Below are 18,798 nucleotides of genomic sequence, written 5' to 3'. Positions count from 1 at the left end.
GATACCATTTGTATTATTACCCAACGACCCACCCCATGTATAAACAGCAACTAAAAACAACTGTAAAGATAGAGAAAAAATAGGAAACAAGAGAATATTTTTAAGCATGTAAGAAACATACAGTAAAACAGTACAGCTTCTAAATTAGCTCAGAGTAAATTGTTCCCTCCAAATCCCAGACTATGATATGATTACTGTCAAATATTTGTAAGATCACTTCCCCCACCATCCCTATCAAGCTAAAAATAGCTTTAGCCTTTTATTTTAGATTATCTAAGTATGAATGAAGACTAGTAATGCAAACACAAAATTAGATAACCTATTTTTAAATAATTTAAGGAGCCTAACAGTTTAATGAAGTTTAATCCTTTACTACTTTTTAATGAATCACTAAATAAATATACTAAAGATGTATTACTACACAGATTCAAACTCCCCACTATTACACTTAATTTAATTTTCATATTCTGACCATTGTTTATTCCTAGAAAAATTCAGCACCAAATAACATTCTTATTTTATTCGCTAAGTCAATAAGTATACTGAACAATATAATACAACTAAAATCACTATAAACTTACTTTTCAGCAACATTTTTACTTCTCCATTTTCTTTCTTGATCTCATTCATTATTTTATGCTTCTTTTTCTCTCTCTCTTTTTCCTTCTCTCTCTCTTTAATTTTGTCTTTGAGTTTATCTAAAAGACAAAAAAGGAAATGTTTTCAACTATTTTACAATTTTATTTTTCCAATGAACTATAGTGCAATTTCTAAAATTTCCTTTCATATACTGAACATGGAATACATAATAAATGTCATAAACTACCAAAATTTATTATTATACTTTCATTCCTAGAATTATTTTTCACTTACTTTATGTCAACCACAGTATTAGACTAACTTCAAATCACGTAAAATAATTAATTGGCTAACTTTAATTGACACAGTAAACTACAGTGGAAAAAGTACTAACTTTGAAGTTGGGCATACCTAGTTTGGTAACTTAACAATGGAAAAATTACTCAATCTCAGTTTCCTAATCTGTAAAATGGTAGTTGATATCTTTCTCATTCGTTACTATAAAGACTAAGTGGAGAAAGATATAAAATGACTACCCAAAACCTGTTATATACTACTAGATGTTAGTTCCCTTAACCTTGCACCTTTTAAAAAGGGTATGACTGATCTGGCTAGTCAGTGATATTATGATATTAAGATAAAGGGTTTAAGAACTCTAGGAATTATTGTCTGCAATCTAATAATTCAAACTTTGAAAGTTTATAAAAGTATTTGATGTCCTATTAATTCTTGTTTGTTCAAGCACCTATGTACCCAGCAAAAGACAAGATGTAGGGGAGAATTTAAAAATAGTGACATTGACCAGCCAGAGTGGCTCAGCGGTTGAGCATCGACCTATGATCCAAGAGATCACGGTTCGATTCCCAGCCAGGGTACATGCCCAGATAGTGGGCTCAATCCCCGGTAGGGGGCATGCAGGAAGCAGCCAATCAATGACTCTCATCATTGATGTTTCTCTCTCCCTCCCTCTCTCTCCCTCTCTCCCTTCCCCTTGCTGAAATCTATAAAGATATGTTTAAAAAAAAATTTTTAATAAAACGAAAATAAATAAAAATAGTGATATAGTCCTTGCTCTCAAAAAGCATACAATTGATTACAAAGCCACAATGGAAGCACACAAAAACCATAAAATATCTTTGATGTAACAGAAATTATAGTTATATGCATACTGCATAATTTCTTTTTTTAAAAAAATATATCTTTATTGATTTCAGAGAGAAGAAGGGAGAGGGAGAGACAGAGATAGAAACATCGATGATGAGAGTCAATGATCGGCTGCCTCCTGCACACCCCCGGGTATATGCCCTGACTGGAATCAAACCATGATCTCCTGGATCCTAGGTTTATGCTCAACCGCTGAGCCACGCTGCATAATTTCTTAAATCCCTCCTTACTTTCCTTTCTACCCTCATTCAGGCCCTAATCATTTAACGATCAAATTATCGTTTAGATCAGCACTGTCCAATAGAAATACAATGTGTAAAACATATGTAAATTTAAAATTTTACATAGATGAAACTTTAATAGTGTTTTAACTAATATATCTAAAACATTTCAAAACAAAACCAATGCTAAAAAATTAATACTGTAATTTTTACATTCCTTTTTCATAGTAAGATTTCAAAATTCAGTGTATATTTTACACTTAGAGCACATCTCAATTCAAAGTAGTTCCATGTTAAGTGTTCAATAACCACATAACTCAGGTCTAGACTACTTCAATAGGTCATTCTCAAAAAATTAAATCCATGCATTTAATAAGCATCTTAAAAGGTACATCCATTAATATCAAAAAAGTCAAATAAGATATTTTCACTTATCAAACTGACAATATACTTTTTTTAAAGTGATAATACTGAAAGCAGATGAGAGGACAGGGATTCACTGACTTAACAAATATGCACTGCTGAATATAAGAAAAGGGTTAGGGTACAGAGGTGAACATCTACTCACATATAACTTATAGCATAAATTACGGTGTTGTCACATTTCAGATTAGTTTGCTACTCTTTTTGATTTTTAAAGTCCTTAAAATCCTGTTATACACCCATATACTGTTACTCCAAATGACTGGAGCTTAGACACATATGTAAGTTACTATTTTCTAAATAACTACACATTTAAAAAAACAAACTCTTAATATATCATTTAAAATCACAAATGAAGTCACCTGAAATGTCTCAGCATCTCGTTTTCCAGTTATCTATATTAATCTTATTATCCTAAAGTGTTATTTCAGAAACTATTAAACTTTTTTAACTTTACTAAAGTATAATACACATACAGAAAGGGAGTATACACCTCAATTTTTACAGAAAATGAACAAGCACCTCAAAACCCCTCTGTGCTCCCTTCTAGTCTTTTTTTTTCTTAAATCCTCATCTGAGGATATGTTTTTCATAGATTCTAGAGAACGAGAAGAGAAAAGGAGAGGGAGAGAGGGAAATATCGATGTGAGAGAGAAACATTGATCGGTTGCCTCGCGAACTCACCCCAGCCAAGGAGTGAACCCGCAATCCCCTGGTGCATCGCTCAATGCTCAACCAACTGAGCTCAACCAACTTCTAGTTTTTATGCTGCACCCTGAAGGGTAACGACATTCCTGACTTCTAACCACATAGATTAAAAACAACTATAGAATTTTACTGGTATATGTAAAGTATATGATATACTATAAATCTACTATAATCGCAAAATACAAATATTTTACAGGATAAAATTACATTAGCTTCTCAGGAAATAAAACTATAAAATGGTATATCCAACACATGGTTCTTACAGACTTTATTTGTAAATATATTTATTTGTAGACTTTATTTTTTAGAGCAGTCTTAGGCTCATATAAAATTTGAACAGAAGGTACAGAGATTTCCCACATATACCTTCTGACCTTACACATCCCCATTTTAAAAAATATGTATAATTAATACACACATTCACAAAACAGAGTGAAAGATAATATAGGGAGTCCCAAAACATGTATACACACTTTAACAGCTGATGACTACCTTAATTTCCACTCCTTTTCAGGTTTAACTGATTTGAAATAATGGGTGAAGAAAATTTATCCTAAAGTGCCACTAAGACTTTTTTTTATGGGGATACATAAAAGATAAAGTTTACAGTACAAAACCAGCAACCACTGACGAACTGAGGGCACACAAATACCAAACGAAATGATTCTTGATGTTTTCTATTCTATTGCTTCCCATTATCAGCAGTGCCTGGACCAGAATGGTCATCAGTTTAAAAACAGGAATTGACAAAAAAAATTATTCATCTCTGTAGATTCTTTTAAATTTTGAAAATAAACTGTATGTTAGTAAACACTAACTTTATAATCATTCAAAGTGTGTATACCCTTTTTGGGATACCCTATAGTTCAAATTATTAAAAGCCATTATTTTTCAGTGACAAAGGTTTCTAAGTAGCTGTAATTGAATAACTGGTTTTATAACACAGGAAAAAGGCTCTTGGAATATGCCTTCAAGTTCAAATAAAGTTAAACAGTTCAAATTAAAGATAAGTTGAAGGCGTGTAGTCATTATATCAAAAACATTCAACAGAGGTTCTGGTGAAGATGGTAGTACAGGTAAATGCAGTACTCAGAACCTCTAATAACCACATCAAAATTACAACTAAATTAAAGAATAACCATCATTCATAACGCCTGAAATCTCACTGAACAGAAGTCCTATAACTAAGGACATTAAAAAGAAGATACATCGAGACTGGTAGGAGGAGCAGAGAAAGAGAACAGACTAGTGCCACACCCACGTGTGGTGGTCAAAAATCAGGAGATCCCACCCAGAAGAGCAAGGCTTTCTGACCCCACATCAGAACCCCCCTGCCAAGATTGCCAGTGCCGGGAAGAGAAGACCCCATAACTTCTGGCTGTGAAAACCAGCAAGGATTATGGCTGAGTGAGACCAAGGCTCCTGGAGTCCCAGGCTTTTCTCTTAAAGGGCCTGAGCACAGACTTAATTGAACTCACTTGTGAGTTCTAGCTCTGAGTTCCAGCACTAGGGCAGCAATTCGAAAAGCACCAGGGACATATGGGGAGGAACTAAATTGTCTGGCTTCTGGGTGAGGGCTAGAGGGGCAGCTTCCTCCAGACAGAAGTGCTGGCAGAGGCACTGTTCCTTTGCTGAGCCCTCCTCCAATAGAGCAGGCAGGAGGGAGCCATATCTGAATCTCCATCAATCTGGCTAACACTGTTAGCCTGCCCTGGTGAGACTCTGCCCCACCCAACTTGCAAGACCACATAAGCCATTTCCAGTGGCCCTCCCTCCCTCCCTCCCTCCCTCCCTCCCTCCCTCCCTCCCTCCCTCCCTCCTTCCTTTACTTACTTATTATTTTTTACTTTTACTTTTTTAAATATATCTTTATTGAGTTCAGAGAGAGGAAGGGAGAGGGACAGCGAGAGAGAGAAACATCAACGATGAGAGAGTCACCAATTGGCTGCTTCCTACACGCCCTCAACTGGGGATCAAGCCTGCAACCAGGGCATATGCCCTGACTGGGAATCAAACCACGACCTCCTGGATCATAGGTCAATGCTCAACAACTGAACCACGCCCAGCCGGGCTCCAGTGGCTTTTCAATACAAATGGCCTATCTTGGCTCATGCTTCTTTCCTAAAATCTCTCAAATAAGCAGCAGCTGGCTTCTGCATATCCCATACCTCTTACTAAGTGGCCCCAGGCCTGGCACTAGCGACAGCCAACCTCAGTTTACAACTTGGCCTCTTCCGGGGAACCTCTAAGCCCAGCCTAGCAAGTAGCAGCCATCTGCAGATCAGCTCATCTCAAGTACCCCGGGGCAGGGGGAGGTGCAAGGGGCTGACCTTGCACCTCCCAGGAGGCCCCAGAGCCAGTGTACCCAATGGACAGCTTCAGACCACACTGGACTACAACCCAAGAAGCTACATGAGTGAGACTTTCAAGGGGTAATCTCGGTAAACACCAAAGCCTCACTGAAGCAAGTCCTGCTCCATGGGGTTGGCCTCTGAACAGCAGCTGCTCTACTATAGTCACAGTTGGTCCTTGCAACTGATGGGCCTGAAGGTCAATCCCTCCCAGTGACATGCCAACAACAATCAGGGCTCAACTACAACAGCATAGTGCAGACAGCCCACACACACCAGGTGCACCTGGAGCACCTAGCTCAGGAAACCAGGGAGACTGCGCCACTGGGCTCTACTGGACACCTAATAAATAAGCCACTCTACCAATTCCAGGAAATGTAGCAGCTCTACCTAATACACAGAAACAGAGGGAAGCAGCCAAAATGAAGAGACAAAGAAGCAGGTCTCAAACGGAAGAACAGGAGAAATCTCCAGAAAAAGTACTAAATAAAACAGAGTAAGCAAACTACCAGATACAAACTTCAAAACAATGGGTATAAGAATTATAAAAAGTTAACAAAACAAAAAAAAACAATGGGTATAAGGATGCTCAAGGGACTTATGAGAACTCCAATGGCATAATAAATAGACATGGAAACCATAACAAAGATCCAGTCAGAAATGAAGGATACACTAACTGAAATGAATAAATTAAAGGAAATAAATAGTACAATAGATAAAGCAGAGAATCAAATCAGTGATTTGGAATGTAAGGAACAGTACAGTAGATAAAGCAGAGAATCAAATCAGTGATTTGGAATGTAAGGAAGCAGGGGAAAAAAAATCAGAACAGCAAAAAGAAAAAAAAAAAGAGAATACTATAGGAAAACTTCAAGCATACCAATGTTTGCATCATGGGTTTGCTGGAAGAGGGAGAGAGAGCAAGAAACTGAAAACCTACTTGGAAAGAATAATTACTGAAAAGCTTCCCTAACCTGGTGACGGAAATAACCATATATACAAGTCCACGAAGTGCAGAGTGTCCCAAAGAAGATGAACCAAAAAGACCCACACCAACACACATCAAAATTAAAATGCCAAAGGTGAAAGAGAATCTTGAAAGCAGCAAAGAGAAAAGAAATTAGTTACCTACAAGAGAACTCACATAAGGAACTGGCACAAAATATTCAAAGTGATGAAAGCAAGGACTTATAGCCAAAATTACCCAGGAAAGTTATCATTTAGAATCAAAAGACAGATAAAGAGCTTCCCAGACAAGAAAATGCTAACTGAGTTAGTTCATTATCATGAAACCAGTATTACAAGAAATGTTAAAAGCTCTTTTTCAAGAAAAAGAACCACTAAGTCCCACAAAACACGTACTACCATAAGGCCACCCCATGAAGTGTGGGAGGCATAGCAGTCTGAGCTAATACATAGAAACAAATGCAAATGGACAGCAAAAACAGGGAGACAAAGAAATAACCCCCAAATGAAAGAAAAGGAGGAATCTCCAGAAGAGGAACTAAATAAAATGGAGGCAAGCAATCTGTCAGATAAAGAATTCAAAGTAATGGTTATAAGGGTGCTCAAACAACTTAGAACTACAAGCAACGTAATTAAAAATGTATGGAACTTAATGAAAACTACACCAGATCGGAAAAAGAGGTAGAAACCATGAATAAGAATCAATCAAAAATGATGAATGACATAGCTGAAATAAAAATACCCTGGAAGGAATCAACAGTAGACTAGAAGAGGCTGAGGACTGAATCAGAGAATTAGAAGAAAAGATAGGAAAAAAACACCCATTCAGAGCAGCAACTGGGAAAAAAATTAAAAAGCAAGAGGAGAGTTTAAGAGGTCTTTGGGACAACATGAAATGTAACACCTGCAACATAGGGGCACCAGAAGAATCTGAGAAAGGACTAGAGAAACTATTTGAAGAAAAAAATGACAGAAAATTTCCTTAAACTGGTGAAGGAAAAAGTAACTCAAGTTACTAATCAAGATGAACCCAAAGAGACCCACACCTAGACACATCATAATTAAAGTGGCAAATGTTAAAGACAAAGAAAGAATCTTAAAGACAGAGACAAAAAGTTACCTACAGGGGAGGTTCCCATTAGACCGTGAGCTCATTTCTCAACAGAAACGCTTCAGGCCAGAAGGGAGTGGTATGAAGTATACAAAATAATGAAAAGCAAAGGACTGAATCCAAGGCTACTCTATCCAGAAAGGCTATCATTCAAAATTGGTGAAATAAAGAGCTTCACAGATCAAAAAACGCTAAAAGAGTTTATTACCACCAAATCAGCATTGCAAGAAATGCTAAAGGGACTGTTGTAAGAAGAAACAACAGAGGGTAAGAGAAAGGAACACAAGCATAAAGGATAAAAATGGCAAGGAATAAGTACCTATCAATAATAACCTTAAATGTTCCAATCAAAAGACACAGGGTAGCTGAATGGATAAGAAAACATGACCCATATATATGCTGTCTACAAGAGACCCGCCTCAGAATAAAAAACTCAACACAGGATGAGAGTGAAGGGATAGAAAAAAAATTTCCATGCAAATAGAAACAAAAAAAGCTGGGGTAGCAATACTCATATCAGACAAAATAGACTTAAAAATGAAGGCCATAACAAAAGATAATGAAGGCCACTTCACAATACTAAAGGGATCAATAAAACAAGAGGATATAACCCTGGAAAACATATATACACCTGATAGAGGAGCACCCAAATATATAAAAAAACTTCTGGAGGACTTTAAGGGAGAAATTGACAGCAATACAGTCATAGTAGGGAACTTTAACACCTCACAGACATCACTGAATAGAACTTCTAGACAAAAAATTAACAGGAAAACAGCACCCCTAAAAGGCACACTAGATCAAATGGATTTCACTGACATTTACAGAACATTTCACCCAAAAGCTGCAGAATATACATTCTTCTCAAGTGCACACAGGGCATTCTCAAAGATAAACCACATATTAGGACACAAACTAAGTCTCCATTAATTCAAGAGGACTGAAATCATATCAGGTATCTTCTCGGATCACAATGGCATGAAACTAGAAATCAATCACAATAAAAAAATTCAAGCCCGGCCGGGTGTGGCTCAGCGGTTGAGCGTCGACCTAGGATCCAGGCGATCAGGGTTCGATTCCCAGTCAGGGCACATGCCCGGATTGCAGGCTTGATCAATGATTCTCTCATCATTGATGTTTCTATCTCTCTCTCTCCCTCTCCTTTCCTCTCTCTGAAATCAATAAAGATATATTTATAAAAAAAAAAAAAAATTAAAAAAAACCTCAAACACATGGAAGCTAAAAGCAGATTATTAAACAATGAATGAATTACCAATGAAATCAAGGAAGAAATCAAAAACTTCCTGGAAACAAATGAAAATGAATACAAAACAACCCAAAATCTATGGGACACAGCAAAAGCAGTCCTGAGAAGGTCTACAGGCCTACCTCAAGAAACAAGAAAAATTTCTAGCAAACTATCTAACCCTACAACTTAAAGACTTAGAAAGAAAAGCCCAGAGTGAGAAGAAGGAAGGAAATAATAAAGATCAGAGTGGAAATAAATTACACAGAGACTAAAAAAAAATACAAAATGTCAGTGAAAACAAGAGCTGGTTCTTTGAAAAGATAAACAAGATTGATGAACCTTTTACCAGGCTCATCAAGAAACAAAGGGAGAGGACCCAAATAAATAAAATCAGAAATGAGCCCAATCAGGTGTGGCTCAGTAGCTGAGCGTCGACCTAGGATCCAGGAGATTGGAGTTCGATTCCCAGTCAGGGCACATGCCTGGGTTGTGGGCTCGATCCCCAGAAGGGGGAGTGCAGGAGGCAGCCAATCAATGACTCTCTCATCATTGACGTTTCTATCAGTCTCTCCCTCTCCTTTCCTCTCTCTAAAATTAATAAAGATATATTAAAAAAGAAAAAAAAGAAAGGGGAGAACAAACAACTGACACCAATAAAATACAAAGGATTTTAAGAAAATACTATGAACATGTATATGCCAACAAACTGGACAACTTGGGCAAAATGGACTAATTCCTAGAAACATACAATATTCCAAAATTCAATTAGGGAAAAACAGAAAACCTGAATAGGCCAATCACAACTAATGAAATTAAAAAAGTAATTAAAAAAACTCCCAGTAAATAAAATTCTTGGACCAGATGGATTCACATGTGAGTTTTACCAAACATTCAAAAAAGAACTAGCACCTATCCTCCTCAAACTATTACAAAAAATGCAAGAGGAGGGAAGACTTCCAAGCTATTTTTAGAAGGCCAGCATTAGCATAATTCCAAAACCAGATGAAGACACTACGAAGAAAGAAAATTACACTACAAAGAAAATTACAGGCCAATATCCCTGATGAACACAGATGGTAAAATCCTCAACAAAATATTAGCAAATCAGATCCAGCAATACATTAAAAAGATCACACACCATGATCAGGTGCAATTTATTCCAACAATACAAGGCTGGTACAATATTCCCAACTCATCAAATGTGATAAATCACATAAACAAAATGAAGTATAAAAATCACATAATCATATCAATAGATGCAGAAAAGGCATTTGACAAAAATCTAGCACCCATTTTTGATAAAAACTCTCAGCAAAGTGGGAATAGAGGGAATATCCTTCAACATAATAAAGGCCATATATGACAAACCTATAGTCAACATCATACTCAACGGGAAAATACTAAAAGCCTTTCCTTAAGAACAGGAACAAGACAGGGTTGTCTATTTTCACCACTCTTAACATAGTACTGAAGTCTTAGACCACAGAGAACAGACAAGAATAAAAAAAAAAAGGCATCCAAATCGAAAAGGAGGAAGTAAAAATGTCATTATTTGCAGATGACGTGATATTGTACATAGAAAACCCTAAAGGCCCCACCAAAAAACTACTAGATTTAAAAAGTGAATTCAGCAAAGTAGCAGGATACAAAATTAACAACCAGAAATCAATGGCATTTTTATACACCAATAATAAACTCTCAGAAAGAGGAACTATGAAAACAATCCCATTTACCATTGCAATAACAAAAAATAAGATACCTAGGAATAAATTTAACCAAGGAGGTAAAAGACCCGTACTCGGAAAACTATAGGACACCAAAAAAAGAAATAGAGGAAGATACAAAGAAGTGGAAGAATATACCATGTTCACAGATTGGAAGAATTAATGTCACTAAAAAGTCCATCACCTGGCTGGGCATGGCTCAGCAGTTGAGCATCGAGACCTAGGATCCAGGAGATCGCAGTTCGATTCCCGGTCAGGGCACATGCTCAGGTTTTGGGCTTGATCCTCAGTCAGGGGCATGCAGGAGGTAGCCGGTCAATGACTCTCTCATCACTGATGTTTCTATTTCTATCTCTCTCTCTCTCCCTCTCCCTTCCTTTCTCTGAAATAAAGTTTTGTTTTTTTTAAAATGTCCATAATACCCAAAGCAATCTAAAGATTCAATGCAATCCCTATTAAAATATCATTGGCATATTTCACAGATCTAAAACAAATACGCCAAAGATTTATATGGAACCAAGAAAGGCCCAGAATAACCACAGCAATCTTGAGAAAGAAGAACAAAGTTGGAGGGATCACAATACTGGATATATAACTATACTATAAAGACACTGTAATCAAAACAGCCTGGTACTGACACAAGAACAGGCATATAGACCTATGGAACAGAACAGAGACCCCAGAAATCAAATGTTGCCAAGATGGCCAATTAATATTTGACATAGGTGGTAAGAGTATACAGTGGAGTAAAGATAGTCCCTTCAATAAACAGTGTTGGGAAAAGTGTACAGGTACATACAAAAGAATGAAACTAGACCACCAACTTACATCATTCACAAGAATAAACTCAAAATGGATAAAAAACTTAAATGTAAATCTTGAAACTACAAAAATATTAGAAGAAAACATAGGCAGTAAAATCTCAGACATATCATGGAGCAGTATTTTCACCAATACGTCATTGCCTAGGGCAAGGGAAGCAAAGGAAAAAATTAACAAATGGGACTACATCAAACTAAAAGCTTCTGCAGAGCAAAAGAATCCATCAACAAAATGAAAAGGGATCCCACTGTATGGGAGAACACATTTGCCAATGATACATCTGATAAGGGGCTAATTTCCAAAATATATAAAGTACTCATACATCTCAACAACAGGAAGACAAACAACCCAATTACAAAATGGGTAGAGGACCTGAATAGACACTTTTCCAAAGAGGACATACAAATGCCAAGAGACATATAAAATGCTCAACATTACTAATTATCAGAGAGATGCAAATTAAAACGACAGTGAGGTACCAACCTCACACTTGCCAGAATGGCTACCATTAATAAATCAACAAACAACAAGTGCTGGCAAGGATGTGGAGAAAAAAGAACTCTAGTACATATACTGTTTGTGGGAATGCACACTGGTACAACCACTATGAAAAACAGTGTGGAGCTTCCTCAAAAAATTAAAAATAAAACTGCCATTTGACCAAGCGATCCCACTTTTAGGAATATATCCTAAGAATCCCAAAAAAACAGTCAGAAAGAATATACGCACCTCTATGTTCATAGCACAGTATTTAAAATAGCTAAGGACTGGAAAGAGCCCAAGTCCCCATCAGCAGTTAAGTGGATAAAAAAGCTGTGGTGCATCTACACAATGGAATACTATGCAGCTGTAAAAAAGGATCTTATCCTTTGCAACAGCATGGATAGAAGTGGAGATTATTTTGCTAAGAAAAATAAGCCAGTCAGAGAAAGACAAGTATCACATGATCTCACTCACTTATATGTGGAATCTCATGAACAAAATAAGATGACAAACAAAATAGGTCCAGAGGCATGGATCCATAGAACATACTGATAGATCTCAGAGTGAAGGGGGGCTGGGGCAGGAAGAGATTAAACAAAGAATTTATATGTATATATACATAGCCCATGGACACAGACAATAGTGCAGTGAAGGGCTGGCATGAGGCGGGGGCTGTGTTGCTGGGGGGGCAAAGGAGGACATCTGTAATACTGTCAACAATATAAAATAAATTAAAAAATAAAGAGTTGGATTTCACAGTCCTCCCACCCTCATCCCAAACAGTCTGGTAATCCTTTAAATCTCACAACTTAATGCACACATTGAATTTTCATTTTCTGGAGAAAATAAACAGGCTTCAAGACTCAGGTACCCCAGGCAAGGTAAAAGATGGAGCTGAAAATGAGCTGGTTGTTCTTTCCTAATATGTTTAAACTAAACTGAATCAGGATAACTTTTGGAGATTAAAAATATAATGGCAAAGTCAAAATTCTTAATTAAAAGTTTGGAAAATAAATTTGAGATAATCTTCCAAAATAAAGAGCAAGAAGATAAAGTGGTGGAAAATAGCAGAAAATAAGATGACCTAAAGGAGCTACTCAGAAGATTCAATATCAAATTAACTGAAATTTCAGAAAAAAGAACAGAATTTTATAGGGGGAAAAAATATTTTTTAAGAAAAAATAAATTTTCTTTAAAAAGATCATTCTCAAAATGAAGACTCCATCAAGGGATGAGTACAAAGAGTGGAATTCACCACCATAACCCCCCTTCCCACACACAGGCCAGGCACACCCGCATGAAATTCAGTACACTGAGGATATAAAAAAAGACCTTAAAGGCCTCCAGATTGTGGCGGAGAGGTGGGGGAAGGGACATCATATATAAAAGATCAGCTAACAGTGTGCAAATGGACTCTTCAATGTTAGCAACAGATGTTAGAAAGCAATACAGCCAAACCTTCAAAATTCTGAATGAAAATAATTTTTAACCCAGAATTCTAGAATCTGCCAAGCTAACAAGTATGACGAAAGACATTTTCAGACAAGAAAAGTTTAAAATTTTTACCACACACAAATCATTTCTTAGGAAATTACCTGAGGTCGTGTTCAAATTGAGTAAACAAAGAAGGAAGAAGACAGGAAAACCAAGAAATGAGACACAGCACAGGAGAACACACAAAAAATATAAGTATGAAAGCTGTGCAGCTGGCTCAGAAAGTAACAGTTCAGATCGAAGTACAAGAATAAAGCACTGAGAAACAAGATCTCCAGGAACAAAAGGGAATTGCCACATTAACTCTTATCACAGAACACAGAGAATAGGGCACAAAATGAAGCAATAGGGGGTGTGTGTGGGGGGGGGGTGCATATAAGCGGATAAAAAATTTATATATCATTTATATATAAATGAAAAGGAGAGGCAATTTTTAACTCCATGAAAACCAAGAAGGCCATACAGAAAAGGATCTCTGATCTGCACTGAACAGAATTTGCAAAGTCATAAGCAACTGATTATTGCTTTAACTAAGGTTTATGAAATTACTGAGAGAAAAGAAGCTAGGTTATCAAAGTGCTAAATTCTTTATATGTCTAAAACTGATCAATCCAAAAAAAGGTAATATGAGCATTTTATTCAGAAATTTGGAATTAAAGGAAGATGAGAACTAAGAGTTACTAAAGAAAATTAAAAGAGCTTAAGGTTCTCATTATAAACCTTTTAGCATTGTTTATTAAAAATTAAATTTCATATTAAAAATTTACAAAGTCGTGGTCTTCATCCCAAAAACTCATAACTGCAGTCTAATCACAAGAAAGAAAAAAAAATCAGACAAATCCCAACTGAGGGGCGTTTTACAAACTACCTGACTAGTACTCCTCAAACTGTCAAAGTTACTAAAAACAAAAAACATGTGAGAAACTGCCACAGCCAAGAAAAGCCTAAAAAGAAATGACTAAATGTAACATGGTATCCTGAAGGGGATCCTTGAACTGAAAAAAGGACTTTAGGTAAAAACTAAGGCAATCTGGCCCTGGCAGGTGTGGCTCCTTACAGCATCAGCCCACACACACCGAGGGGTCTCGGGCTTTATTCCCAGTCAAGGGCACATACTTGGGTTTCGGGTTCACTCCTCACCCCCGAAGGGCAACCAGTCTTGATGTGTTTCTTTCTAATCCATGTTTCTCTCTCTCTCTCCCTCTCCCTCTCTCTCTCTCTCGATGTGTCTCTTTCTAATCCATGTTTCTCTCTCTCTCTCTCTCCCCTCCCCACCACCTCCTTCCCTTCCACTCTCTCTGAAAAGCAATGGAAAAAATATCCTCAGGTGAAGATTAACCAAACCACTAAGGAAATCTGAATAAAGTATGGATTTTGAGTTAATGATAATATATATTAATGTTGGTTCATTAATTGTGACAAATGTACTATACAAATGTAAGATTTTAATAATAGGAGAAAGTGACTATAGAATTTTGGGGGGAACTCCACTATCTTTGCAACTTTTCTGTAAATCTAATACTATTCTAAAATGAAAAGCTCACTAAAATTTTTATTTATATAAATTTATAAAGACAAAATGTAGTTAATGAAAAGAAATACACAGACTCACACAGGTAAGTATGTATGTGTGTGTATAAGTTTAACACTATGTAACAGAGCTCCAAGGCACACTGCTAAGTAAAAACAGCAAGTTACTGAAAAATGCATATAGAATAATTAGATTTTTAAAAATAAGTTATATATGCCCTAGCCAGTATAGCTCAGTTGGTTGGGCCTCGTCCCGTGCACCAAAAGTTGCAGGTTCGATTCCCAGTCAGGGCACGTGCCCAGGTTGTAGGTTTATTCCCAGTGGAGAGCGTGCACAGGCAGCAGCAGATCTCACATAGATGTTTCTCTCTCTCTCTCTCCCTCTCCCTTCCTCTCTCTGTAAAAATCAATTCAAAATCTTAAAAAAAAAATTTCTTTAAAAAAAAAAGCAATATAATCTTTTCTGTGTATGTGTACATATGTATATATGTAAATGCATAGAAAAAGGTCTGAAAGGACAAATACAAACACCTAACAGTTTATTCATGAGGAAGGAACAAAGAAAACTCTTGGTTTTTATTTCATGTACTTCTAAAATATCTGAAATTTCTACAACAGAAAGGGATTCATATTCATGTATTACCTGTGTAATTAAGTTGTTAGCTTAAATCTCCTTTTTGAAAGAATACTTGACAATTATATTCAGACAATTTTTTTTTTTTTAAAAAGACTTAGAATCACTTAAGGTATATTTGAAGAAAAGAGATAAAAAACACTTCAAAATATCACAATGAGTTAATATATAATCTAATACACACACATGCACGAAAGTAATCTTACTTTTTCCAAAATGCTCCTTCATTAAAACTGTTCAAGTGCATTTCTATCATCTTACATACATTATCTCAAGATTATGTTATAGTTAAAAAGAGAACAAAAGAAAAGAAAATATAAAATTATATACATATGAGGTGGGCAAAACTAGGTTTACACCTCATATAGAAAATACAATAATTAATAAATAGTAATACAAGATAAACTTGCGTATTACAACTGTAAACCTACTTTTGCCCACCCCTGTACTCTGAATATTGTAGACGTACATACATTATTAGTTAGATTTAATAGCTTTTAAGGGAAAGACAGAAATCCCATAATATAGTATGACTCACTAAACCACAGACTTTTGTATAAAGACGGATCTTCATATAGCTTCATTAGATTTCATTTCTTAATAGAAGTGTCATAAAAATCCACCCTGGCAGTTCTTAAGAAATGTTGGTAGAATTTCATGCTAGAGCTTTCAGCTACAATACATTCTTGTAGGACAAACCTCAAAGAGGCTTCATGCTATTACAGTTTTGCCTGCTTTGGATATGTCATATTTCACACTAATAACGCATTCCATGAAATAAGTTGGTTTGAGTAACAACACCCATCTCCTACCTACCCCAACCAGGAATATATATGTTTGGAAAGAGATGTGAAAACAGGAAGGACACAGGAGAAAAAGAGAATACAGAATTTAAGTGGAGAGGCAGAAGGTAAAGTACCATTATGAAAAAATGGCAAGAATGTTAAATGGAAACTAATAAATGAAGGATACAGGAAAAAGAAGAGAATGGACTGCACATACAGTGAATGGGGAAAGAAAAGACTCTGTCCTAACAAAACTAAACAAAACTACTAAATCCAATGCCTTCTCAGCCCTTGTTTCTTGGTCCTCACTGCAACAGATATTATTGACCTCTTCCTCAAAACATCTCCCGTTCTTTAAGTCTCAGTGAAACTCTACTATCCTATCTGACTACTCAATAACTCATGATCCTATCATCTAAAGCTGTGCATTCCCCCAGGATCTATCCTAGGCATGCTTCTCTCTTCTTTCTCTATATACTTCTTCTAAAAATGCACTCCTATGGCTTAAACTATAACATTTAGCAAATAAATCCCCAAACTAATCTCCCCACCCTCACTGCCAAGCTCCACACCTTCATATCCATAAGAAACATTTAACACCCAAATTATGTTTCTCATATAAGTAAGGTTCACTCAAGCTCTCCTTCTAATTCCCTATTTATGTTAATGGCACAACATCCTCCAACAGCCAACTTCAAAAAATTCTCAAAATCCTTTATACCTTCTTCTTCAGTTTCCCCCTAACACACATTAAATAACTTGTTCAGTTTATTTTTTTCCATTCAAATATGTTCATCTGTCTTCCTTTCCCTTTCCACAGCCACAATCAGTTTCTTTCCTCTCCACCAATTCACTAAGCATAGAGTGATCAATAAATATTCCTTGAAAGTATAGCTTCTTCATGTCACTCTCTTCTGCTTTAAACAAACGAACAAAGGTTATCAAAAATTTTTTTTAAATCCCACAGTATGTCATTCAAGAATCTTCATAATCAAGAATCACATCTTTTATCATTTTTTCCACTACTCAAACACATGTGTATGTATATACACAGAAGTCCATATTATTTGATTCAGTATTACTCAAAAGTCTTACTACAATAGTTTTGCTAATAACATTTAGCTAGAATGCCTTCACTCATCCCAACTCTGCCTAACTAAATCCCACACATCCTGTAAAAGCTAGCTGAAATTCAGCTTCTTTCATTAAGCACTCCTTGATTCCTACAACTAGAAATGATCATGGCCTTTCTCCCTCTCTTATAATTTAAATTCTGATTCTTTGTATAGCTGCTCTATTTGCTTTAGTGATTATAAACTCTTGCAGTTATCATATCTTACTCATCTTTGTTATCTTCTATAGAACCTAGAATAGTGTCTTGTACATAACTGATGCTCAATAAGAATGAAGTTTCCAAGGGGCAAAAGAAGAAAAGGGTTAAAAGTAAATAGAAACAAATTACTAGTGCTAAACATCTCAAGGGCAGCAATCACAGAAGACCAAAAAAGCAATATACACAAAAAAAGCAATACACAGGAAAAGAAACAAACAAGGTAAGTATCAATACAGTATCTCTTACGTTGCAGCTACCTCTCCAACTAAATTACAAATTCTCTCAAGACACAAAATATAAACATTTTGTCTTTGCATGCATGCCCCATCCCCCCAAAAAATGCCAAGCACACAGCAGGCAGTAAATAAATGTTTGCTGAATCCACATAAAAAACAAGCAGAGGACAAATGAGAGAAATCATGTAAATACGTATAAAAGACTCTAGAAATAAACAGAATATTGGGAGGCACAAGAAGAAAATAATACATTAAATAGTGTTGGAGGGGCAGTTGCCAGAAAAGTTTCCACAGAATTAGTTTTCATAGATGCAACTTAGAGATCTCATTTTAAAGAGGGGGAAAAAATTCCCTGAGCATTTAAAAATTTTTCCCAGGGACAGAGATTGAGTAAATGGTAGAACTAGGACAACTCCTAACACGTCTCCTACTAATTTCTAGTTAAAAACTCTCATACCATGCTTTAGAAAAGAAAATCAATAAATATAATGACATTTGGTCCACAAATGTTTTACGGAATTTGGCTACTAACAGCTTCTGACATATAACCTGCACATATAAACATTACTTCTAGCTATTCTGCACCAAGTCTTCCCCAGCAGATATAGTTCTATAATAGGGGAAGGGATAATGCAGAAGTGGGCTCCAGAGACCGGGAAGGAAAAGAAGAAAATCCTTCCTTCCTAAATAAGAAATAGCTGAGATCTAACAAACATGAGGCAGATGGTATTTAAAACACCTGACTCCTCCTCTAGAGTTGTTTGCCCATCCATATTGAGGAAAACTGCTAAAAGGGTGAATGGTCCTTATGAAGGTAACTGTAAAAATAGACACATGTTAAGAACCCTGAGATCCAAAATTTTGACTTGTGCAGATCTAGTCAACTAAGAACATAAGGACTTGTGAATTACTGTACTGAGAGAGTTGTGGAGCTTCTGCTGCTTATACTTATAACATAGGGGGGTTGTACTTACACTCCAGTTAC

The 18,798-nt window shown here is 36.2% G+C and overlaps 1 protein-coding gene across 1 annotated transcript in view; it reads right to left on the bottom strand.

Moving 5' to 3' along the window:
- Nucleotides 1-18,798, bottom strand: part of RSBN1L (round spermatid basic protein 1 like) — a 74,703-nt gene that overhangs the window by 38,575 nt on the left and 17,330 nt on the right. The window contains 1 exon segment of the mRNA XM_016219586.2: nucleotides 582-698. Within this exon segment, the coding sequence (XP_016075072.2) occupies nucleotides 582-698 (117 nt within the window).

This window comes from Miniopterus natalensis, chromosome 10 (genome assembly GCF_054644295.1).
Source record: "Miniopterus natalensis isolate mMinNat1 chromosome 10, mMinNat1.hap1, whole genome shotgun sequence".
Classification (NCBI taxonomy): Eukaryota; Metazoa; Chordata; class Mammalia; order Chiroptera; family Miniopteridae; genus Miniopterus; species Miniopterus natalensis.
Note: the sequence above shows the minus strand (reverse complement) of the source record. Positions and strands in the feature narration are given on the sequence as shown.